The sequence below is a fragment of the Lissotriton vulgaris genome, chromosome 1_1 (assembly GCF_964263255.1).
Source record: "Lissotriton vulgaris chromosome 1_1, aLisVul1.2, whole genome shotgun sequence".
NCBI classification, from domain to species: Eukaryota; Metazoa; Chordata; class Amphibia; order Caudata; family Salamandridae; genus Lissotriton; species Lissotriton vulgaris.
The window spans coordinates 44468484-44495729 of NC_141685.1; the positions used below are offsets into that span (position 1 = coordinate 44468484).

The window sequence follows — 27246 nt, forward strand, 5'->3', positions numbered from 1 at the left end:
GTAAATAAATTAATATACACACGCTTGTGGCTTCAATAAATGCGGCGCAATGCAATGTCAAAGAACAAGTAACAGGTAGTAAATAATTAAGTATAACAGGCAGAGCAGCGAGCATATCAACGATACCACAGGAGCAGGGAGCAGGGAGCGACCGCTTCTGAGAGCGTCAGGACGGAGACCTAAAAACAGAATTCTATTCTGTCGCCGCTGCGTCCTTCGGAGTCTTCTGGAGGAAGGAGGTTCCCAAGCAACTATTTGAGTATCTGAAAGGATCTGCAGCGGCAATCATTCCAGAGTAAGATTTGGTATAAAAAGAATGCACAGAGAAGTTTGAAATAAACATTGGCGTTGGGCAGGGTTGCGTACTTGCCCCAGCTTTATTCAACATTCACATCAGTGGAACTGATTCTCTCGGGAATCTTCATCTTGATGTTCCGATACTGGAGAAGGAGAATATTCCGATCCGGCTGGTTGCAGATGATGCAGTAATATTAGCGCATACTGAAAAATCAATGCATCAACTTTTGGAAGGCTTTGAGCTATTCTGTAAGGTACAAAAGTTAATAATCAATAAAGAGAAAAATATATGATAATTATTCCTAAATCAAAATTTTTGTTGACATTCAGGATTAATGGTAAACCAACTAAGCGACTTAAAACATGACTACCTCGGCATACGAATGGATGACCATTTATATTGAAAGCTCATGTGGCGAAGGCGGAAACAAACTTGACGCCACAATTCTACATTTTGCTAACTCAAGCAGCAGGAGACCAATAAAACTAGCACTGACGCATTCAAGACAAATGCACGTGTGGCCTGCCCTTATGGTACTGAACTGTGGGATTTTTACGAAAGTTCAGGCTCTTCTTAAACTGGGAAACATCTTCTTGTAAAATGTACTAAACCTGGGTCCTGGAACCCCAATGAAAGTATTAAGAGCTGAGCTGGGGTTCACCGGAGGATCTCACCCCGTAAGATAATGAATGCGAGTGTGCTCAAATCTATCCTTTGCATCATATAGAATGGTCCCGCAGGAACTGCGACGATGCAGGATTACAATAGAATTACAATAGTTTACCCTGGTTCAAGCACGCTGAGAACATTCTAACATACACTAGTTGAGTAGAGCAATAGAATAATCTGGAACTGATGAATAAGGCAACACTAGAACTGGTTAAAAAGAAATATTGGACATGCTGTTCCCTGCTGAGAAAATGGCTTTATATCTTTATATCTCATGTTCAGATTAGGAACTCTTCAGGTGCGGGCCTTTACTAAATCATGGTTAAAGCCCCCGGAGGCGGATCTGACACGTGTCCCCGTGCATAAGGGGTCCTGGGTCATTTATGCATTTTATGCTGCTGTGTGATATGTCACTTAAACGAACGAACGCACTGGATTGCCTTCTACTTACTGAGTCATCACCTGACATCCTGGCAGCCCTCCCCGACAATTACTATATCCTACGTACTGACAGGCCGCTAGGGAAGAGAGGGGGAGGAGTGGCTGCAATTATAAAAAAATAACTTCCCGCCTCTGCCCTGTCTCACCTGGTAATTCCATCAGTAGATTCTCTTGTAATTAAATTTACTTTATACAGTAGCACGCTTATTTTTCTGATATTATACAGACCCCCCGCAACAATGCCTGACAATGCCTGACTTCCCCAAGACCCTTGCTAATCACATTGCATCTGTGATCACTGACTATGACAAAGTAATGATTATAGGTGAGCTGAACTACTGGGCCAATGAGACTGACTATGGAAAATCTTCCAGAGAGCTCTCTGAGTCCCTTGCCTGTCTAAACCTTACTCAACACATTGATACCCCTACGCACATTAAGGGCCACACCCTTGATCAAGTGAGGTCAATCAATGTTAACTTGACTAACCTGGCAGTACTACCCTGCGCTTGGTCTGATCACTATATCATCAGTTTTAATCTGCCTGCCCCCCACTAAACTCTAATCCCTCACACACAAAAAGCACTTTTAGAAACTGGAATCGGGTTGTGCTGGATAAACTAGTAGAAACTCTGTCTAGGGAGCAGCCGGTACCAGAAGCCAATCCTGATAACTGGGAGAGTGAGATTACCGATTGGCAAAGGAAGGCCTTCGATCTCCATGCACCTCTACAGACCAAAACCTACCGCCCTAGGTAGCTTGAAAAGGCCAAATGGTTTCGCAAAGATCTAAAAAACATTAAACTGCAAGTATGCCAAGCCGAGCGGAAGTGGAGGAAAACCTACCAAGCACAAGATAAACTTGATTACACCACCATTCTACATCAGTATAAGGCAGCTATACTGGAGGCCAAGAGAGCTTTCTTTATGAATAGGGTACTTGACTCAGACAATGGCTCGAAAGAAATCTTCAAGATAGTGAAAGAACTCTCTAACCCCAGTCGTGTCACGTCATCTTTTGTGCCTAGTCAGGTACTTTGTGATGACCTGAACTCCTTTTTTCTTTGATAAAATAAAGAAAATTTAAAATTCCATTGCTCCAACTAACTGTGACCGCCGAAACAATAGGGAGACTTCCAATCCTTGTGTTCTAAACCCCCTTCCCTTAATGGACAAGAAATGTTTCCTGGACCTTATAGCTAAGATCAAATCAGGCTCACCCAAGGAGGATTGCCCCATCTATGTCTCCAAAGCAATCTATCGGTCCTTCCCCAATATCTTTCCTAAATTATTGAACCATTCACTGTACCTTGGCATTGTTCCACTTACTTTTAAAGAAGCAGTGGTCGTTACACTTTAGAAAAAAGGAAGGTATAGACCCCAATAAATTGGAGAACTACAGACCTGTCTCTCTCCTCCCTTTCCCGGCAAAAGTGCTGGAGACCCATGTGGCTACTTGCCTCAGCACTTTTCTGGAAACCACTACATTCTTGGACAACCATAAGGCAGGTTTTCGTCCTGCACACTCCACTGAAGCAGTGACTCTATCAGTACTGGACGACCTCAAGGGACAGGTTGACATGGGCCATACTCAGACTCTGATACTCCTTGACCTGTCTGCGGCATTTGACACTGTGAACCACAAAATCTTGTTGAAGGGCAAGGTCTCGGGGGCTCTGCCCTTGCCTGGTTCAGCTCATTCTGGAAGCCTGTAAACAGTCAGTGTGGCTCTCACCCTTCAAATCTAGAATGTAAGACCTGAACTATGGCGTGCCTCAGGGTTCCTCCCTCTCGCCAATTTTATTTAATAACAATATACGCCCCCTGATTTCAGGTCTATGTCAGATGGGTGTTAAAATCTTCAACTACGCAGATGACATGCAGCCTATTTTCACCCTTGACAACTCTGTAGAATCTAAGGATTTTGTCAAGAGGTCAATGCTCTATGTCAAAGCATGGATGAATGAAAATCAACTAAAGCTGAACTCAGAAAAAACTGAGATCATCGTTCCCCGCAGCAAACCTGACTACTGGACCCCCTCCTATTGGCCCCTCGGTCTAGGAGAGGCACCCATCCCTAAATCTGCTATAAAAAGTGTTGGTCTTCATATTGATGCTGACCTATCTGTGAGCACCCAAATTGGCTCAGTGACATCGGCATGCTTTGTCCAATTGCGCAAACTGAGCGAAATCAGACACTTCTTTAGTAAGAAAGCCATCACCCAAATCGCCATAGCCCAAATCCTTTCTAAAATTGATTACGGGAACGTCCTCTACATTGGACTCCCACAATTCCAGAGACACCGATTGCAGATGATTCAAAATCAAGCGGCGAGGATCATCGATCTTAAGGACAGGCGATGCCATATCACCCCCCAGCTTAGAGACCTCCACTGGCTCCCAGTGGAGCAACGAGCCTTGTTCAAAGCTGGTTGTACACTCTTCAAAGCTATTCAAGACACCGGCCCAAGATTCATTGTCTCTTTGATCAATAAACATCTACCTACGCGGACTTTGAGGTCCTCGCACCAGAACCTCCTGACGGTGCCCAAAATCCATTGCAAACACGCTGGCGGGACTAGGTTCTCTTTCCTGGGTCTCATGATCTGGAATGCTTTACCTGCTCACCTCAGGCTTGAGGGAGACTATCTGCGGTTCAGAAAACAGCTAAAGACCTGGCTCTTCACTACGGCCTACAACTAGCTATCTCGGGCCCACAACTGCACTCATCTATTCACTCTCACAGTGCCAAGAAACCTGGTGATGTACCTGCGCTCTAGAAATCCCCATATAACATAACATAACGTATCATGACACAGGACGTCACACCTTCTCCCCCCGAACACATTCTAAACTTAAAGAAAATAAAAGGAAACTTAATTATGAATGCAAAGGATACAAAGAACATAATAGAGAATGCAGTTACGATCTTTGAAGAACACAACAAAGCGATTTTATAGGCAAAGAGATAACTGGGGTGCATGGGAAATGGGAAAGAGCTCACTTTAAGAAACACAATTGTGCAAACGTCGGGGAATACGTTTCAAGCGAAGTGGCCCAGAGCCCCTTTCTCGTGCAACAGGCTCTCCCACCTCAGAACCCGAATTAGGCCCACCAGTTGCGGTGCTAGTATCAAAACTAGCACTAGCCTGGCACTTCGCCACTCAACTTAGATTCCAAATTCTATGGTCACTGGTCTTTATTGCATTTTTGAAAACCGTGATAACCTTAAACGGAAAACCGAATTTGGATATGGGAGACTTGATCTTGACCCAGTCTCCCACGTCGACCACTGTTCTCTTCACAGCCCTACTTTTATCATACCAGATCTTTCTTTTTTTCATCACCTCTTTCTCTCTTTCCAGTCCTCAATACTGTCCACTGTTAGACCTGGTACCATTGGCGTGAGTCTCCCTTCCATTTTTCGCTGTTGTCTTTTCTGTTTTTTATATGTTTTTGCTGCTTAGATGCTTTGGGCACTGTGCTACTGCTATTCAGTACCACAGTGCAAGTGCTCCCTATGTTAAATTGATGTAATGGATTAGTGACTCCATGATTGGCTCATTTGATTTACTTGTCAGTCCCTAGTACACTACACTACGTGTGCCCAGGGCCTGTAAGTCAAATGCTCCTGTTAAGCTTGCAGTACTGATTGTGCCACCCGCAGAAGCAGCTTGTAAAGTATGTCTCAGGCCTAACCATCCAAGCCTGCCTCTGCTAGGTTGTGTATTCCATGTCTGGTTTGCGAGTGACAGGGGCTGGGGTGGCTCCAGGAGACAGGGTGAGTCAGCACAAGGCTGAATAGACCTATCTGCATTGGGAGTGGGGGGAGGAGTAGCACCTGGGCCTGAATAGGGCTGTGCCTGCCTTCCACAATGCTGGCTCCACCTCCTGTGGTGCGTCTGATGACCCTGGCCCACACTGACAAAGGAAGACGTTTTGCACTGGCAGGATGCACCAAGAACTGGTTTAGACTAGGTACAGACACTCTCTGCCTTCAGAGACAAAGGATTTTTGTGTCTAAAAAGGGGAACCCAGACCCAAGAACGTTAGATCACTTCTGAAAGTGAGTGTGTGGTGGCAGACTGTGTCGACGGCGGCTGACAGGTCCAGGAGGGTGAGAGCAGCTGTTTCTCTGTTGTCCTGTATGATCCAGTTGCTTGTTGACGGCTTTCTCGATGACTTTCGCCGGGAATGAGAGCAGGGAGATTGGCCGGAAGTTCTTGAGGTCCCTGGGGTTTGCCTTCGGCTTCTCGAGCAGGGTGTTCATCTCGGCGTGCTTCCAACTTTCCGGGAAGGTTACTGTCTCAAAGGAGATGTCTTTCCAGGGTTGGGGTGCAATGGCTGTGTCGGCTTTATTGAAGATGTGGTGCGGGCGTGGGTCTGACGGAGATCCAGAGTGAGTGGAATTCATGATCCTGCGTGTGTCGTTGTCGCTGATGTTGGTCCAGGAGATCAGGCGGCTGGTTCAGGTGGTGGATGCAGGAGGGGAGGGATCTGTTGTTGGGGGGGTCCTGATGTTGAAGCTGTCGTGGATGTCAGAGATCTTGTGATGAAAGAAGGTGGCCAGCAAGTCGCACAGGTCTTGCGAGGGAGGAATGTCGTTGGTGTTGGAGCTGGGGTTGGAGAGTTCCTTCACGATGTTGAAGAACTCTTTGCTGTCGTGTGCATTGTTGTCAAGGCGGTCTTTGAATGAGGATCTTTTGGTGGATCTGATGAGGTGGTGGTATCTGCATGTGGCGTTCTTGTGGGCTGTGTAGCTGTCCGGTGTTCGTTCGCTGCACCATTTTTTATCCATTTTCTGGCATGTTCGTTTGGAGGTCTAGAATTCTTCAGTGAACCAGATGGCTTTCTTGTTGGTGCAGCTGTTGGAGGGTTTCTTGACCGGGGCAAGGATGTTGGTGCAGTCGTCGATCTATCGTCTGATGATGTGTGCAGTGGTGTTGGGGTCGGTGGTGTTGGCTGGTGGGTTCTGGGAGAGCGTGGGGGTTAGTTGGCCTTTGGTGATTCTGCTCCAGCAACTGCTGGGCATCTGTTGGGTGCGGTGGTGCATGGTGGGCTTCCTGAAGGTGAGGTGGATGCAGTGGTAGTCGGTCCAGTGGAGTTCCGTGGTATGGTCGAAGGAGACAAGGGGGCTTGCGGAGAAGATGGGGTCCAGTGTGTGTCCGGCGGCGTGGGTGGGTGCCGTGACGAGTTGTCTGAGGCCGAGTTTGGGGTGATGTGGCTGCGGCGGGGGACGTCCAGGATTAGATGTGCCGAGGTGTTCTGGATACGTTGAAGCAGCTTTAGGAGTTTTGCTGGAATTCCTGCATTTAGTGCGTTGCCGTAGTCTAGCCTGCTACTGACGAGGGCCTGGGTGACCGTTCTTTTCGTTTTGGTGGGGATCCACTTGAGATCCTGCGGAGCATGCAGAGGGTATTGAAGCAGGAGGAGGAGATGGACTTGACCTGCTTGGTCATGGAGAGGGTGGAGTCGAGGATGATTCCTAGGTTGCGAGTTGTCTGAGGCCGAGGTTGGCGAGGTTGGCGATCAGGGTGGTGGAGTTGGCGTTGTTGTTCTTGAGGTGGAAGTTCAGATCCTCGAGGAGGATGTAGTCCGTGGAGGTGAGGGAGTGGGTTCTGACGAGGTCGGCGATGGAGTCGCTGAACTGCGGTCGGGGTCCGGGGGGCCTGTAGATGAGGGTTCCGCTGAGGGTGGTGTTGGGGTCAGTGTGAATGATGCACTTGGCTAAGAGATTGTCTAATTCAACTTTCATGCTCTCCCTTACTTACAGTGGTGCATTCCTGACCTTAACTGTTTTTGGAACAGCGTTACATTTGACCTTTATCCAATGTACATGGTTTGTGAGACAAACCCAGTTCACCAGCAAAGACCTCAGGGAATTCCTTGATCCAGTCTCGATTAGCATTACTAACAACCCTAACTGGTGGTAATTATTTTAGGCAGACAGATCTCATTGGGATCAAGGCAGATATTTAGATCACGTTGATGGAACCAACTTATGAGCTGGTCCCCTTTCATCAAGACATAGATTTTACCAAGGATGACTCTCCCTTTGAAGTTAATCGTGCCCCAGAAATAACCCAGCAACTCAATAGTCACCCCACCTTAACCTATTGGTCTAATAACTGGCTTCAACAGGGTGACTTTACCCAGCAGATTACGCTCATGAAATGTTTTGGGGACTAGCAGTATCTTGGCCCCAGAGTCAAAGAGAATGCTCACCGGAGCATCATTGATCAAAACTAGCTCTTGAGGGCCATCCCTAGCATTCCCTGTGACTGGGAGAATATTGATTCCTTCCAAATCTTCAAAAGATCAACTTCCCTGACTTTTTTATGCTTGTTGCCCATTCTCCAGCTCTTTGAGATGTGACCTTTTCTCTCACAAGTTTTGCACATGGCCTTCCAGCTTGGGCAGTCTTTAACCTGTTGACTGCGGCACCAATTTCGCCACTGTGCGGGCATAATAATGAGCGGGTGCGGTACGGACGGCTCCCGGCCATCCTCCGCACATGCTCACTGTGACGTCAGATGGCCTGGGGCCGTCCGACGCACACAACGGGTTAAAGTTGTCCATATAGCCAGAGTTGCCACACCTGAAGCACTTTCCCTGACAATTCTTTGTGTTAAAGGGCTTTGAAGTGGTGTTCGATTTGGGTTTAAAGAATCTATCCTCCACTACTTTGACATTAATGTTACCTGAACTGTCTTTGCGTATAATATCAGCACATGGTTTTGAATGCTCATGACTTTTGGCTATGGTCAGCAATTCTTGAAGCGAGGGCATGTCTTTTTGCCACAGGGCGTTTCTCGTTTTGTTGAATCGCATCCCAACATAAACTGATCTCTTAAGCGCTCCTCTAAAGCTGCACCAACATTGCACGTGGAAGCCAATTTGCGCAAGGTAGTTATGTACTGTTCGACTGACTCATCCTGCCTTTGCATTCTTCTCCTGAAGTAATATCGTTCAAGGACAGTACTCACTTTGGGGAGGTAGTGCAAGTCCAACTTTTTGAAGCAGATCTCGTATTCATTAAGAGTGTCAGAGTCACTATCAGAGAGTTCAGGAAGGTGTTCAAAGAATTCTTGTCCCTCAGAGCCCAAACAATGCATTAACCATGAGGCTTTCCTCTCTGCACTTAAGGAAGTTCCACAGACACGAGCATAATGTGTGAAAACCTTCTTTCACGAGAGAGGAGGAACTCCTGGAGATATCAAAAATAAGGGAGGGGCAGTGACATTTTGCATTATGTATGTACTATGTTTTGACCTAGTTACGACTTAAAGGTGAACTTCAGTGATCTGCGTACAGTGCACAATATCCACAAACCTTATAAGCTGTGTGCATCAGCGAAACTGTGTGAAACTTCAGCAATTAAAATTTAGGCCAATGCGTACAGTCCCGGAAACTGAATTTGCTGTCCGAATCAGCGGAACCATCAGCCCGATTACAGATGGCACATATTTATATAGGGAGGAGTGACTTTAGTCTGGTGCTCAATAACATGTGTAGGTGTGAGGCTGGTGGTGCCTGATAACTGAAAGGCACATATTTGTTTACATACAATTTCATATATGTCTTATTTATTATTCCTATTGCAGCGCCTTACCTCTACCTTGAGAGGGCCTGTCTTAGACCAGTGTGTGGACAAAACCCATGCCGACAAATCAAGGACAAAGGGATTGGGACATGGTCTAGGGACGCAAACAACAAATCCTACATCAAACCTCACGTTTAACTGATGGAGAGCGGTGAGCGACCTGACGCGTAATACTGAGAAAAAGTAACCTGGAGAATTGCTGCAAATTAAAGTAAATAAAAATAAAAAAACGAATAAAGAACTACATAACCACAGCTGTGCGACCTGGAAGCCGATTGTTTCTCAATATAGCCCTAGTTTGTGATTACCTTACAGTGCTCACATTATCATCCGCGCTAGAAGAGATGGGAGCCTGGGGTGTCTGGTCACAGTAGCTCATTTACATACAAAGGGGGGTGACAGCCTGTTCACAATGCACAGCACAACTTGTTTACGTAAAGTGCTTGTACACAGAACAGGGTAAAGTCTTGTTTCTCTTTTTTCATTTTCTTTATTATATCCTGCACCTCGCTCTCTTCTTCTCTTTCTTTCATTTCAATTCATCATAAATTACTCAAATTCACTATTGCTTTATCAGCACGGCACAAGTCGGAGGGTCGCCACAGTTTGAAGGGGTCCCCCCACTATTATTTAGAAAGAGGTCTCAGTTCCATCTAGCTCCTTAGCCTGCGACTGATAATTGTTACTTTGTGCCACAGCACTGCAGACACAGGCCTCCGAGTGTTTGTGTGAGTGGCGCAAGAGAGGAAGAAAGAACTTGACAAAATTAGCCATTCTATTGCTTAATACATTGTAGATGTGAAACACTTTGGGACTGGATAAAGAATAACATCAGGAAACAACCGCAAAGTAATGCACATTTTATTTATTCACTGAAAACTGTTTAAAAATGTCATTTCCAAGTTCCACATATCTGTTTAAAAATATTTACACTTTCAGTCATTTCCAAGTTTAGTTACAAACTAATAGTGGGAAAAACACAAGATGTATAAAAACTGAAACTAAAAACGTATTTTTACATTATTTTATGTTTCTTGTTTTTTGTTTTTAAAACAGGCCATCAACCTGTCACGTGAAAATGATTATAAGGGCCTGACATCACTTCTTGTGATGTCACTACATGTGACGTCACTGTGCTTTGCATATGATAATGGGCTCATTCACTATGTTCCTTACTTGTGCCATGTTTATTGGCATGACATGGGTCTATAGGTATTAAAAATAAATATATAAATTCACAGGGGTTCAGCCCGTTTCTCTGGTGATGTCACGCATTGACATGTATTTGGCTGCTTCTTCTATTTTTAGGAAAGTACAAATAACGTGCCGTTCCCCCTCCTTCCATTTCTCTCATGAATGTCACTGCCACTTCTGGAATTCATATGCAAATCATTTAGAACATTTGTGGACAAGGGACAATCTAGTGTGGAAGACGAGTTGCTGGGAGTGCAACGTATTGTCCCGGCACATATATGCTTTTGATGTGGGATTTCGCTATTTCGCTTCATTCTTCAAACAGAGTCTGCTGCTTACAATGGCTCAATTCTGGTAAAAAGTAGAGTTTGGCAAGTCACAAAATGAATAGGGAGAGCCAAGTCGGAGAGGAACGACGGGTCACACTTAATTATAAGGCCTGAGGCACGAGCTGATCCATCAACCGATAACAGTCAAGATATATGCTCTTTTATATCTAAAAATAGGTTATTTCTTGAACACTTGTGCTTCGCTTTAGTTCATTACATATACTGCAGTGCCATTTGTTAGTACGTTTCCCATCTCCAGAGCCCTGACAACATGTCCACTCTGGGTGTGTTGGGTTTATAGGTTTTATCACTAATCCGACAAGTTAGCTGAAAATACTGCTGTTAGTCCCAGAATTGTTCAGTGTTGCTTTTACAGGTAGTGTGGTCAGGTGTGATTGAATGTTTTTCTTTGGATCTCGTCTTCACCAAATAAAAATCAACAATGTTTATTTTCTTTTAATCCACATTGTGCTTGTCTCCCACTGTGTATCCTGGTACATCATGTCACTTTGCTATGTGTACGGAAGTGAACAATCACTGGAAACATACACTTTTATAATTCTGAAAATACTGTTATCTGTTTTTCGTCTTTACTGCTTGTCGGGCTTTCTATCATTTGCTATTTCAAAGTCCCACATAATTAGAATTTTATCTTTTTACGTAATCCATTCCTCTCACAGTACCTGCACTGTTCTGCTCTTGTCTATGTCCTCAGATGGGCCAATATTATTTTTGTCTGTTCTTAAGTTCATTCCAGAGTCCCTGCATCTATAGGATTATTTCAATGTGAGTTAAATGAAGAAGTGTATTCACTGAGGGCTGTGTGGGATCAAAAATTGACAAAAGCCCTTCACACTTTCAGTGCCTTCTATGTTTTCTCCCTGTATGTTCGCTGATGACTTTGTAGCTCTGATATTTGACTAAAGCTCTTCTCACATTCATTGCACTTGAATGGTTTTTCTCCTGTGTGAGTTCGCTGATGATACCTTAATAATGAAGAGTCGCAAAAACTACTGTCACATTCACGACAATGATAGGGTTTTTCCCCTGTGTGTGTTTGCTGATGACTTTGAAGGTGTGATAACTGACTAAAGCTCTTCACACATTCACTGCACTTAAATGGCATTTCCCCTGTGTGTGTTTGCTGATGTCTTAGAAGGCTTGATAAATGACTAAAGCACTTTGCACATTCATTGCACTTGAATTGTTTTTCCCCCGTGTGTGTTCGCTGATGACTTTGAAGGTGTGATAACTGACTAAAGCACTTTGCACGTTCAGTGCACTTGAATGGTTTTTCTCCTGTGTGTGTTCGCTGATGACTTTGTACCTTTGATAATTGACTAAAGCACTTTGCACATTCACTGCATTTAAATGGCTTTTCCCCTGTGTGTGTTCGCTGATGTCATCGGAGGGTTGATAACTCACTAAAGCTCTTCCCACATTGATTGCACTTGAATGGTTTTTCTCCTGTTTGAGTTCGCTGATGATACCTTAATGCTGAAGAGTCGCGAAAACTACTGTCACATTCACTACAATGATAGGGTTTTTCTCCCGTGTGTGTTCGCTGATGACTTTGTAGGTTTGATAATCGACTAAAACTCTTCACACATTCACTGCATTTAAATGGCTTTTCCCCTGTGTGTGCTCGCTGATGTCTTCGGAGGGTTGATAACTCACTAAAGCACTTTGCACATTCAGTGCACTTGAATGGTTTTTCCCCTGTGTGTGTTCGCTGATGACTTTGAAGGTTTGATAACTGACTAAAGCACTTTCCACATTCACTGCACTTGAATGGTTTTTCTCCTGTGTGAGTTCGCTGATGATACCTTAATAATGAAGAGTTGCAAAAACTACTGTCACATTCACGACAATGATAGGGTTTTTCCCCTGTGTGTGTTTGCTGATGACTTTGAAGGTGTGATAACTGACTAAAGCACTTTGCACATTCACTGCACTTGAATGGCTTTTCTCCTGTGTGTGTTCGCTGATGTCTTTGAAGGCTTGATAAATGACTAAAGCACTTTGCACATTCATTGCACTTGAATTGTTTTTCCCCCGTGTGTGTTCGCTGATGACTTTGAAGGTGTGATAACTGACTAAAGCACTTTGCACATTCACTGCACTTGAATGGCTTTTCTCCTGTGTGTGTTCGCTGATGTCTTTGAAGGCTTGATAAATCACTAAAGCACTTTGCACATTCATTGCACTTGAATTGTTTTTCCCCCGTGTGTGTTCGCTGATGACTTTGAAGGTGTGATAACTGACTAAAGCACTTTGCACATTCACTGCACTTGAATGGCTTTTCTCCTGTGTGTGTTCGCTGATGTCTTTGAAGGCTTGATAAATCACTAAAGCACTTTGCACATTCACTGCATTTAAATGGCTTTTCCCCTGTGTGTGTTCGCTGATGTCTTTGGAGGGTTGATAACTCACTAAAGCTCTTCCCACATTGATTGCACTTGAATGGTTTTTCTCCTGTTTGAGTTCGCTGATGATACCTTATTGCTGAAAAGTCGCGAAAACTACTGTCACATTCACTACAATGATAGGGTTTTTCTCCCGTGTGTGTTCGCTGATGACTTTGTAGGTTTGATAATCAACTAAAGCTCTTCACACATTCACTGCATTTAAATGGCTTTTCCCCTGTGTGTGTTCGCTGATGTCTTCTGAAGGTTGATAACTCACTAAAGCACTTTGCACATTCAGTGCACTTGAATGGTTTTTCCCCTGTGTGTGTTCGCTGATGACTTTGAAGGTTTGATAACTGACTAAAGCACTTTCCACATTCACTGCACTTGAATGGCTTTTCCCCTGTGTGTGTTCGCTGATGTCTTCGAAGGCTTGATAACTTACTAAAGCACTTTGAGCATTCAGTGCACTTGAATGGTTTTTCCCCTGTGTGTGTTCGCTGATGATTTTGTAGCTCTGGTAATCGACTAAAGCTCTTCACACATTCACTGCATTTAAATGGCTTTTCCCCTGTGTGTGTTCGATGATGGCTTTGAAGGCTTGATAAGTGACTAAAGCACTTTGCACATTCAGTGCACTTGAATGGTTTTTCACCTGTGTGTGTTCGCTGATGACTTTGTAGCTCTGATAATTGACTAAAGCTCTTCCCACATTCACTGCAGTTGAATGGCTTTTCCCCTGTGTGTGTTTTATTATGTCTTTGAAGGCTTGATAAGTGACTAAAGCACGTTGCACATTCAGTGCACTTGAATGGTTTTTCCCCTGTGTGTATTCGATTATGTCTCTGAAGGTGTGATAACTGACTAAAGCTCTTCACACATTCACAGCACTTGAATGGTTTTTCCCCTGTGTGTGTTTGCTGATGTTTTTGGAGGTTTGAAAAGTGACTAAAGCACTTCATGCCTTCACTGTATTTAAATGGCTTTTCCCCTGTGTGTGTTCGCTGATGTCTTTGTAGGTCTGATAATCGTCTAAAGCTCTTCCCACATTCATTGCACTTGAATGGTTTTTCTCCTGTGTGAGTTTGCTGATGATTCCTTAATGCTAAAGACTCGCGAAAACTACTGTCACATTCACTACAATGATAGGGTTTTCCCCCCATGTGTGTTCGCTGATGACTTTGTAGGTATGATAATCGATTAAAGCTCTTCACACATTCACTGCATTTAAATGGTTTTTCCCCTGTGTGTGATCGCTGATGTCTTTGAAGTTGTGATAACTGACTAAAGCACTTTGCACATTCACCGCATTTGAATTGTTTTTGTCGTGTGTGTGTTCGATGATGATTTTGTAGCTCTGATAATCGACTAAATCTCTTCACACATTCACTGCAATGAAATGGCTTTTCCCCTGTGTGTATTCGCTGATGACTTTGTAGTTCTGATAATTTACTAAAGCTCTTTACACATTCCTTGCATTTGAATGGTTTTTCTCCTGCGTGAGTTCGCTGATGACTTTGATGGCTTGATAAGTGACTACAGCTCTTTACATATTCACTGCACTTGAATGGTTTTTGTACTGTGTACGTGTGCTGAAGAAGCTTGAGTAGTGATGACAAACTAAAGCTCTTGCTGCATGTGTATGATTATTCTTTCTTGGTTAGTGTCTGTGGGTCGGGTATATATTTGTCTACATCCCATGACTGTATTTCCTGATGGGCCAACATGGCTGTTAAAGCACTTGTGTTTTTCTTACACACTTCATATGTGTGCAGTATTATGCACGTTTGATTTCTGTTTTAACAATAAAATGCAATAGCCACCAAATATTTGCCACACTCCTAATACGTAGAAGGTGTCTTTGTAGGCGATTGTGCCTTTAGATTAGATTATGGCTATGCACGCTTGCGGGTAAAGATGTATCTTCCTTTTGGCCGGTGCAAATTGGGACAGTCCGTTGTATTGTAGATAGACAAACTCCTCTTTCCTTTACCCATCAGGTGTCTGGCTCTGCTCTGTTGTGCTTTTCTATGGTTACTGTGGTTTAGCCAGAAAGAGTTTACAATTCTCCTAGAGCACGGAATGATGGCTTGCCATTATTTTAGAAAAAAGAGCACTGCGTTAAACACATCATACCGATACCATGATCAAAGTTGGTATTTGACACTTGTTTATACAGGCGGCGGTTTGTTATTGTTGTTTACTTAATTTTCCTAATGTAATTTCTTCGTCTTGTTGTGTGGAGGTGCACAGCTCAGTCTCTTGCAATCACTGAACTGCCCTTGATGCTTCATCCGGGATCTGTCAGTTTGTGTGCAGGTTCCTCTGTCGCCGACTGCGCTGATGTTTTCCTGAATACTGTAGCTCATTATTTCTGCTATTATTGAAGATTTACAGCATTCGCTTCATTATTGATGGTCATTTCATACAGTCAAGGCTTGTTTTCTGTTGGATGTAAAGATATTTAAAATCACTAAATTGAAACATAATTGAATGAGAATTCACAATAGTTGTAAAAGACATTTCGGGGGAGATTTAGTAAATCTCCACGCAATGCAGTGCAGCCCCCCGCTGGAGGCTGTGCTCTTACCTTCCCTTTCCCTTGCTCTGGCACTGATTACAGCAGCCCTGCACCATTCACACACCTTAGCACCAGAGCGCTAGGGTGTGTGTGTGTGTGTGTGTGTGAGTCCAGCATAGGGTTTGTTCAGGAAAGACACACTTCTTATACAAAAGACTATGCCTAGACACAAGGGAAAGCTTTTCCCACTTTGTATTCATGTTGCACAGTGCAGCACGCATGCAAAGTCAGAAAAGGAAGGAGAAATTAAAGAATTTCTCCTTCCTTGCACTTAGTTTAGAAGGGTGCAGTTTTCTCATGCTAAACCCAATCTACTGTATTTGGTAAATTGGGTTTAGCGTGAGAAACCATGGGTGGTTGCACGGGAACGCCCATGAACCACCCTTGGCAAGCCCCCATGGTGCAAGGTAATGCGAAGCAGTGCTATGCAATGCTTCATATTACTTTTACGTTATTTACTGGAAAGAAAATTAGGAAAAAAAGATTTTGCACTGTTTTGTGCCATTTTTGTGACACAAACACGGTGCAAAATCTTAGTAAATCTCCCCTTCTTCTTTACCGCCTTTGAAACTTAGCAAGGAATATTTCATCACACACAGATATTTAACTAAAAGTTCTGTTAATCAGGTGATATTAATGTCTGAAAAGAAGGTGATTTACCAGTGTTCACAGAGTAACTGAGCAAAGTAAGGGCGCTCACGGAGCACCCAAGTGCTAGAGGTATAGCTTAAGATAGACGCATATGGTCAAGATTTCCTTGAAACAACAATAGATTTTAGAAAAAGAGATGGATGAGGCTGGGCTGCAAAATTTTCAGTAATCATTACGAGGTATACAACAAAAGTAACTCCATTCACACACTTCTTATTGTTTCTTTCCTATTCACTTAAGATCCTCTCAAATACCAACTCCTGTCTTTACCTCGCTGTTCATAAGTCACCTCTGACACTTTCAACAGCTCCCTTGGTTCAAGCATTTCTGGTTTCTTCTAACCTGGAAGATTGGAACATTATTGTGGGTTGAGGAGGGTTTCCTATTGCCATAACATCTGTCCATCTCCTTGAAACTAGTGCAGCATACAGAGCCTGGTTCTAGCCCTGAAAGACAACTTTAAAAAGCAAGTTTTTAGTTCTTCCTAAAGTAAATACAGTTCTGTAAGATACAGCTCCTTCCGGGGCTTTTGTTTAAAACAGAGAGAGGGGCCTGTCCTTTACATTATACGCGCAGATAAGGCAAACAAGCGTTGATTCATAAAATTTAATAATCAACAATATCAGTCATTTAGTACTTATAGAGAATCCATCACAACCAATAATTTACCTGACATATCCCCGCAGCAGATTTGTGCATATTACTCTTTTTCCCCCCTTTTCTACCATTACATGGCATCTGGCATGACGTTGTCTGTTTGGGGCCCAGAATGCCACTTTGTGACTGGATGGGCATTTGGCAGAGCGGGAGGAGGTGTCAGTTATCCTCAGGTGATGCAGCATTTCTAAATTTCCATATTCCTAATATTCAAGTTTACCTCGTTTCCTGTCCTTCGGCCCCCCTACTGACCTGTGGCTGCGCAGTAACTCTGTGGGGTTCATCAGAAGTCAGATAACTGCCTCATATTCACAAGGCCATGGATCTCACTTATTCTACAACACTTATTGCAGACATAGGGCCTAGTTAGGAGTTTGTCCAACAGATTATTGCCTCAAAACTTCTGGTGGGTGAAGAATTCCGCTCTGCTGGCAGAGCTCGCAAAGTTTTTCCTACTCCGCACTCTGTGCGGAGTTGTTCCAAAAAACTCCATGCAGAACGGAGTTCTTTTCTCAAGCGGTATGCCAACGGTAAGGTGGCAAGCGCTTGTGAGAAAATATAATGTGCTAGACCTCCTCCTGGCGAGATTTCTCATTGTGGGAGGTCACAGCAGGTCGCGACCACTCGAGTGTTAAAATCTGCCATTCTCGTTGATGAAGCTGCCATTCGATTAGAATGTCAATTAGAGCGGCAGTAAGCAGCATCGCCCTCTTGCACGACGCGTAGTGCTGTTCGTGCTGATTTTACAGTGTGGGACAAACTCCTGGCACTAAAAATCAGTGAGAGCAGCGCAGCTTAACAAACTCTGCCACTAGCGGAAGTCTGCAGAGTGCGGTGGAGTTTCCCTGACACTTCGTGGAGTTCAACGAACTACACCAAAGCATTATCAACACGTGACAGATATATTGTCTGCCTTATTATAATTGCCACAGGATGCAATGCATTTTTAATGGGGCGGGCAGGATACATGTCACTTTTGTGATGGAATAAACCATCCTCTGAAATCTAAATCATGCCTTTGATGTACATGGTGTCCAGTGTGGCTAGCTGGGCTTGAAGGATCTTGTGGTTTGTGGGTCTCTCACTGCTTTGAGGTCACCGCCAGGCACACCTTCTGTCAGATGCACCCTGTGCAGATCTTCCTTCCAGGCAGGACCTCCGTCAGCTGCGCCTTGGGCAGATCTTCCTTCCAGGCAGGACTTCTGTCAACGGCGCCTTGTGCAGATCTTCCTTCCAGGCAGGACTTCTGTCAGCTGTGTCCTGTTCAGATCTGCCTTCCAGGCAGGACTTCTGTCAGCTGCACCTTGTGCAGATCTACCTTCCAGGCAGGGGCTCCAGTTAGCTGTGCCTTGTGCAGATCTTCCTCCCAGGCAGGACTTCTGTCAGTTGTGCCTTGTGCAGATCTTCCTTCCCAGCAGGACCTCTGTCAGCTGCACCTTGTGCAGATCTACTTTCCAGGCAGGACTTCTGTCAGCTTTTGCTTGTGCAGATTTTCATTCCAGGCAAGGGCTTCTGTCAGCTGCGTCTTGTGCAGATCTTCCTTCCAGGAAGGACCTCTGTCAGTGGTGCCTTGTGCAAATTTTCCTTCCAAGCAGGACCTCTGTCACCTGCACCTTGTGCAGATCTACCTTCCAGGCAGGACTTCTGTCAGCTTTTGCAGATCTTCATTCCAGGCAAGGGTTTCAGTCAGCTGCGCCTTGTGCGGATCTTCCTTTCAGGCTGCGGCTTCTGTCAGCTGCATCTTGTGCAGATCTTCCTTCCAGGAAGGACTTCTGTCAGCTGTGCCTTGTGCAGATCTTCCTTCCAGGCAGGTCTTCTGTTGCTTGCACCTTGTGCAGATCTTTCTTCCAGGCAGGAATTCTGTCAGTCGTGCATCGTGCAGATCTTCCTTCCAGGCAGGACTTCTGTCAACTGTGCCTTGTGCAGATCTTCCTTCCAAGCAGGAATTCTGTCAGTCGTGCCTCATGCAGATCTTCCTTCGAGGCAGGACTTCTGTCAGCTGCGCCTTGTGTAGATATGCTTTCCAGACAAGGGCTTCTTTCCTCAATTATCAGTTCAAAGGTCGGGAGAGGTAGAAATGGTCTAGGTCTTCTTCTTTATTGCAGTTCTACTTTTCAAGCCACAGACCTTGAGCTCTGAGATAAAGGAGAGTCTGGATTTTCTGAGCTCTGTGGAACATTAAGACAGTTCTACCGCATCCAGCACATACTACAAGACTCCAAGAGTCCACGCTACAAGTGCTGCTCCAAGGTTTAATTCAACCACTGTATCTGAACATCCCCTGGCAAATGCCAAATAGAGAATAAACATCCTGCCTGCACCAGCAGAGTGCAGAAAGCTTTTCAAGCACCTGGAGGTACATGGACTTTCTCTATCTGCCATAACTGAAGATGTTAAACCTTGGTAACATCAATCCCCTTTGGACAAGGTCCTCCACTTTGCTATGAGAATGTAACTCATCCTGAGCAGACACAACCCCTCAAGTCTGTACTGCATGAAACTGGGTGGTTCTCACCCAAAAGAGGACCCTCCACAAATTGCTGACATTTTCTTACACCCCCTGGACAGCTGTGGCAACACACAGACCAACTACACCCCCTCAGGGATCACCCTTCCATCTGCCAGGATCAAGACTCCGATCTTTCAACCTTCTCTGTTACCGTCTTTGGAACAGCCTGTCTCTGAGATTCGTGGAAGCGCCACACTCAGTGAGCTCAGAGTTGCCTTGTAAAACCACGTCTGTGCAGTGACATGCACTGCACAGATGTGTAAATAAATCTACCATTATCATTCCATGTACCACTGTCATACTGCTGATGTTTCGACATGGATGTTTTGCCGTCTATCACAGCAGCTTCTTCGTTTAAAATCTTACTCATAAGTTTGTTTTGCATCATACCTACTTACTTATGTACTGTTTCTGACCCTACGACATCTCTGGCAGACATGTTGTGCTGTCTGTTGCTAGATAAATAGGAAGTAGATTGCTACTGCAGGGAGAGTGCAGTGTCCTTGCAGTCAGATGCACTTGATTGGGATAAAAGGTACCATGTTTGTTAGAAAACCTGCAACTGTTAGAATAATAACATACCAAAAGCAGCGCATATAATGCAATAACACAGACCAGGTACTAGAAAAACGTGACACAAACAATGCAATAACACTGGCCAGGCACTAGGAAAACGTGACGCAAACAATGCAATAACATAGGCCAAGCATTAGGAGACTCCGGCGCAAACAATGCAATAACAAAGGCCAGGCACGAGGAGAATCTGAGGCAAACAATGCAATAACACAGGCAAGGTACGAGGAGAATCTGATGCAAACAATGCAATTACACAGGTCAGGCACTAGGTGAATCTGATGCAAACAATGCAATAACACAGGTCAGGCACTAGGTGAATCTTATGCAAACAATGCAATAACACAGGTCAGGCACTAGGTGAATCTGATGCAAACAATGCAATAACACAGTGTTAGAAATGGCGATTTCTGATTGGCTGAGGCTTGCGCCAAAGCCAGGCAGAACCCACCACTCTAGTCAGGGCAAGGAAGTCACCCGCCAAGATAACCCCTGCTCACCCGTTTTTGTGGTGATACATGGGCTTCCGGCACGATACCGCTCTGTGTGGTCGCTAGTAGCTAGCACAGCTGCTGGCGGTTTGCGGAACCTACGGCACCTGAGGAGCCTGTTGACAGGTCGTCACCCAGCAAGCACAGAATATAGGAGGATGGCTCCTAAAGGAACACGTGGAAGACGGGCTCATGAGACGTCCGGGGGTGGCGTCGGAGCCGGCGGTGAAAATGTAGGCGAGGAAGGACCTAAAACGGGTAAAACTGCCACCGCCTCCGTCGAGAAGAGAGGTGAAGCCGGTAAGACCAAGACTATTACAATACCTGCTATATTTAATGCGGCAGAGGAAAAGCGCAAGGGAAAATCAGATGCCGCCCATGCTAGTGCTAATGACTCGATTGCGGCTGTTAATGCTAATAGTGATAGCCTGCAAATGGACGAAAACGGGGGAGACGCCGCAACTATTGTAAATATGGAGGTGGAGGTGGTGGAGGCTGCAGATAAACTGGGCTCACTGAGAAGAATGGCTAGTGGTAATACGGACGCAGTCTTGAATAAAGATACTGTATCAGTGGCGGCTTCTGACAAGAGTAAAACACAAGCTCCCGCACAAGTGCAGCCGCTACATTTTACACTACCATTACAAGCTGTGTCTGAAAACCCCTCATTAACGGATGGTGAATCAGGGGATTTCTATTCTCTATTCATCCTGTGATGATCTAACTGCGCAATACTCCAGGCAAATGAGAATGGTAGATGATAGTGAGGGTGAATTAGAGAACTCTGCTGATATAGGCGAAGATAGTCCTGTTACTATACGAGAAAGAGAATACTCAATGAATGATGCAGCGGCAAACAATGGTTCTCTGTCAGAGATACACTGTGGCAGCATAGAGGCAGCGGCAATGTCGGAGCAGGATATCACTCTGTATACCATTTATCAAACTATCCTCTCACATATGGATAAGACGGAGCAGGACAGTTTAAGGATACAAAATTCTTGTGGTAGACTCCAGAATTCAATAAGAAAGTTGACGAAATCCCAAACTGATTTTGGAGAAAGAATTGTTAAGGTTGAATCTCGGATTTCCAGTATAGAGGATCAATTAATACAACAGAAGACTACTGCGGAACTGTTGAGTGCGAATAAAGATGATGTACAATGGAAATTAGCTGACTTTGAAAATCGCGCTCGGCGCAACAATTTGTGAATTATGCAAATTCCTGAGGGAAAAGAGGGACAAGATCTATGGAAATTTATTGTACAATTATTTTCACAAACATTCCCTGAGATTACCAAGTGGGACTGGGACAGAGAAATAGAGCGGGCGCATAGGTTTCCATTCAATTTACGTATACAACCTGGAGCATCTAATACTAGACCCAGACCCAGACCCAGACCCATTTTGGTATCGTTTAACAGTTTCTTAGCTAGGGAGGATGTGTATTTGAATACACGCCCTAATAAGAAAAGCAAAGGGGAAGGATGTGAGTTTTTTACAACACCTGATTTCTCCAAATATACAGTAGATGTTAGGTGGCAGTTACGACAGATGGTCACACAGTTCCAGAGTATGGGGGCACAAGCTTACATAATGAATCCTGCCAAACTCAAAGTGATCTATAAAGAAAATACTCGCTATTTTACTAATGTGGAGGCTGCAAAGGAGTATTTTCATACTATAAAGGGAAAAGAAGGGCCATAGAGCTCTACTAAATTGGGATTATTGAATAGCGGTTGTTTTCTCTTTTTTTCTCTTTCTTGGGTCAGGGTTGAGTATATTATTTGGATATTGGTATTCCTGTGGGGGGGAGGCTGGAGACTTGGGAAGCTTTACATCGAAGGACCATAAGTCCTAAAGTCTCGGTAATAGGGCGGGGAAGGGGGACTGGGGGGTGGGAGAATTGCACAGGGAGGTGGGTTGTGGTAAGGGATGGCAGCACGGGGTAGTAAAAAGGGATAAAAACCCTGGTGAGGGAAAAAGCAGCACAGGAAGGGAAAGATGTTTGAGCTCAAGACGATACGTTTGAGGAGTTTGTTGTACACAAGAGAGAATTGCGTTATAGTTTGGAGTGTTAAGAATAATTTTTATGACTCGTAACATTAAAATATGCTCTTTAAATGTGTCCGGCCTCAATAATGTGAAAAATAGGAATAGGGTGGCTTCTATATTCAACCGGATATTGTTTGTCTCCAGGAGACACATTTATCATGGAGCAATCGCTCTTTAGTACATGATTTGGGCTACTCGTTAATTTGTGCAACACAGCAGACCTCTATGACTCGGGGGTAATGATTCTAGCAAAACCACGCTTGAGTACAACAATTCGTACCCTAACTGATAAATGGGGAAGATGGCTATTGCTGAGGGTAAAATTAGATCTTCTCATATAACTTTATGCTCAGTATATGGGTCAAATTTGGATGACCCTGAGGTCTTAGTAAAATTGAATATGGAATTGGCAAACTGGGTAACTCCATTGATAATGTGTGGAGATATGAATATTAACTTAAATAATACTGAACTGGCAGGAGGCCCTGACAAATATGTTGGACGTAAACCACAGGTTTTTAAGGCACTATACAATCTGGTAACAGATCATGGCCTGGTAGATGCCTGGAGTAATTTTGAATCAACCTCACCCGGTTATACTTACTATTCATTTCCACACAAAAAAATGGTTCGATTAGATTACTTTCTTTCTTCTTTATCTGAAGCTCATATTGAACTATTCCCCAAAGTAACATCTGATCATGCACCTTAGGTGCTGAGTATACCAGATTCGTCGACGGATTTTGGTATTAGATCTTTTTCTTTTGACAGGAAATTATGTTTAGATGCAGAGTGTAAGACTACCATGGCAAAATGGATAACGGAATTTATTAACTTTAATGTAGAAACTGCCAGTATTGATATAGTGTGGGAAACATTTAAAGCGTGCTTTAGGGGGAGGAGCCAAAATGGCGATCGGAGCAGACCTGTAGGCTCCCGGCTCCGCCAGCCTTTATCCGCCGCACCGATATCCTGGCATATATCCTGGTGAAATTTCATACCGGATTGCGTGCGGCGCGGCGCTGATTCTAGCGGTGTTTTCCCTGAGTCTCCACCTGCCCGGCGGCCGGAGATAGCCGCGAGACTACTTTCAGCCCTGGACCCCGCCTGCACACTCGCTCTTTGCCGTGCCCCGGAGGACTGATGGTGGCCAGACTACCCTAGCGGAGCTGAAGACCCGAGCACCGGTGGGAACCTCGTGAGGCATTGTCCGTGTGGCGCCGCTTAAGAGGACTTGAAGTAGGCTGTGAGAAGTGAGCGCTCGCTGCACTGCGGCACTATTCCGAAACGGATCCTTTGTCTGGGACGGATGGTACGCGGAGAGGGTCGCTCGGCCATGTTTGCTTGCCCACGGTTGCCTGACCCCACGCCTCACTACCCTGCTCCGGTATGGGACGCCTCTCCGCGATGAGACATTCACTGACATTGTCTTTGGTGCTATTGAAGTCCTGTATGGACGCTCGCCTGTGCCACACTTATCCTGGCGATTACCCCGGAATTGCGACAAAATGGCTTTGTTTGGAGCTCCGTGTTTTGGGGGAGAGCGCCCGTCCCTGCCAGTGGCCTGTGCTGCCCCGCCTGAGATGGGGTCTGATTTTCAGGCACTTTCCTGTGGAAGTGAGAGGCAGGGGCTTCAGCCCACACTTTCTTTCGGGACCATCCTGAATGCCCTGCGCGACTTCCGTGCCGATATGCACCAAGGCTACCAGGTACTGGGAGGGAAGCTGAACGATATGGCGTCGGCGCTGCGGCAGGGATGCAACGTTCTGATCCAGCAAACCCTCCATTCGTCTCTGCCTGCGTCCCACGGGGATACAGTGCTACCTTCTGCCCGCCGGACAGATGTACCCGCCTCCAATTTTATGGACGCTCGAGACCGTCCGCCTGACAACGCTGTCTGGGATACTTTGTCTCCCCTTTCACCGGAGAGTGCTACATTGTTGGATTTTTCATCGCGAGTGCCTTGGAACCTATCCACAACATTGCTGACCCTATCGACGGCTCCTGGGTTATATCCTCCGACTTTGTCATCGAAGAACTCACACATTCTGCAAGTCTCTGAGGAACCCCCTATTGCAGTCGGTGGATTTTCTGGTGACTTTCGACGGCCATTTTATGTTTCTAAGACACTTTCATTCTCTCTGCGGCCATATTGTCTCTTTGTTTTACAGTGGGCGGGCCTTTCCCTGGGAGCGTATTTGGGGATGTATCCACGATCGGGCCAGGGCTAGGCTGCTTCTTTGTTAACAGCTTCTTTGCTGGTTGAGCCGGGGTTGGGACGTTTTTTTTTTTTTGCATCCAGTTTACTCTAACGCTGCTTTCCTCTTTGTTCTCTCTGGGGCGGGCTGTTTTTCCTTCTCTCTGACGGTTGTGGCTCCTCACGGGGGGTGGATGAGTGGGGCCACCTACGATCGGGCCAGGGCTAGGAGATTTCTTTAGCGTGCTGTACGCATTGACGGGCGGGGGCTAGGATGGGACTACTTATTGTCTGATTTATTCGCACATTTGGAATTGACTCTCCCCACCTACAGCTTTGCTTGCTACTTCTGTTGTGCTGCTGATACTTGGGGTGGGGGATGCTTACGGGGCTGGGGGTGACCGGGAGTATGTTGAACTTACCTCCTCCTACCTCTTCTGAGAGTCGGAGACTGAGATGGTCTTTCTCACTCTCTGTACTCTCTTTCCCACTTAGGGTCCTTTTGGGGCGACAGGCATGCCTATTGGGGGGGGGGGTGGGCCGTGGCCTTCTGCTGGTATGCAGGGTGGGGGGATGGGATGTGTTTTATGTTTTTCTTTGTCTCTATGGCCCTCTTTCTTTTTCTTCTCTTCTTCTGTTCTTTCTCTTCTATATTTCTTTGTTTCCTCTGGGGTCGGGGTTCAGTGTTCTTAGGGAGTTTATTGTGTTGTATCATTCTGTGACATAACGTTTGGTCTTAGTTCCTTGATGGTGGCCACCTGTTTCCTGTCAAATGCCTTCCTCTATTATGCCTCCTTCCGGGTGCTCCTTGAACGATGATGGCTATCCTGGTCAGTGATTAGCTTTGACTCTCTTCGTGGTTTCTACATTGTACTCGACAAAATCATAAAATTAAACCTTTTCCTATCCTCATATTATGGTTCTATGTTCCACACGATACTCTTCGCTCATAGACTGCTTTAACGGCGTTCTGTCCTATTGGTTCTTTTTTATCCTTTTCCCATATGTCATAGCGGCCGGCCCGAGGGGTTGTAGGCAGACGCTGTGTATTGTGCATTTTACAAATAAAGGTTTTCAAAAAAAAAAAAAAAAAAAAAATAAAATAAAAGCGTGCTTTAGAGGGGAGGTGATGAGCTATGGTAATTTTCGCCGGAGGAAATTAAGGGGGGAAATGCAAGACTTATATATGCTATTGAGAACTTCTGAGGAGAACTTAATTAGGGAAATTCAAAAAAACTGTTCTCAACAGAATATGGTAGATGCGGAGGATAAGGTTGCTAGATGTAGAGCTAAGATAACGGGGGTGTGGAGTGAGGAAAACGCAAGAAAATATTTGGTATACAAACGACATATGCATGAATATGGTGAGGCAATTGGGAGGTCACTAGCCCTACGGTTAAAGATGCAATCAACCTCTAGATCTTTAGTTAATATGCAGGATCAACACGGTAATTTACAACAGGACCCCGACAAAATTCTTGATATACTTCACCAGTACTATTAAGAGTTGTATTCGCAACAGAATGTTGATCGAACAAAAGTACGATTTGATCTAGGGGAGCTTGCATAGTTGAGCAAGAATAATAAGGAATGGCTAGACAGTCCATTTACAATGGAAGAACTGGACCTAGCGGTAAAAAGTTTGGCGAATGGTAAAGCAGCTGGACCAGATTATATCCCTGCCGAGGTTTACAAATTATTTTTTGAACAGTTAAAATATCTTATGTTGGACACTTTTAGGGCCGCTCAGAAGGGTAAGGCACCAAAATCATGGAATGACGCCTTGATTGTTGTTTTTAGTAAAAAGGGTAAGTCTCCAGAACTTACGGGATCATATCACCCTATTTCTTTGCTTAACTGCGATAGCAAATTGTATTAAAAAATACTTGCTAATCGAATTTCAAAAGTGATAACTCCGCTGGTTTCTTTAGATCAGCACGGATTCATTCCTAAATGTGGCACCGTGACACATATAAATAAAGTAATAACTTTAATGGATATTGCTCAGGCTGAAAAACGTGCATTAGCTTTAGTATTACTTGACGCAGAGAAAGCATTTGACCGGGTTGAATGGTATTATTTATGGGAGGTTATGAGAAAATCAGGTTTTGGGGATAATTTTTTGACAGCAATCCAGGTGTTATACTTTGCTCCAAATGCGAGAATTGCTGCAATGGGGAGGAAATCTGCTATGATTAGCATTACAAGAGGTACAAGGCAGGGGTGCCCCTGCTCCCCATTAATATTTACATTATTTATTAATCCCTTACTAAATAAATTAACTAACAACCCTTTAGTTAAGCCATCTATAGTGCAAAATATAGCACACAAGGTTTTCGCATATGTGGACGATGTGGCAGTTATGACCGTTAATCCCGGTGAAACACTTATAGAGATTGAACGACTTGCTTCAGAATTTGGCTTAATATCAGGCTATAAATTAAACTCTGGGAAGACTCAAGTATTATGCTCTGAAAAAAGGCGATTTAGCGATCCCAGAGTTGTATCTGAGGTAATATATCTCGGTACAATAATTAAGACCTCTATGAATGATATTGTGGAAGTCAATTGGATTAGTACATTTCAACATA

At 44.7% G+C, this 27246-nt stretch overlaps 1 protein-coding gene across 1 annotated transcript; it reads right to left on the reverse strand.

The window, feature by feature from the left end:
• Positions 1 to 10478: 10478 nt before the first annotated feature.
• Positions 10479 to 19724, reverse strand: LOC147737142 (uncharacterized). Its single transcript, XM_086922961.1, is given in 2 exon segments — positions 10479 to 14520; positions 19631 to 19724. Coding segments are annotated over 2 exon segments (3213 nt in total). The 3' UTR covers positions 10479 to 11401.
• Between the last annotated feature and the right edge of the window lie 7522 nt (positions 19725 to 27246).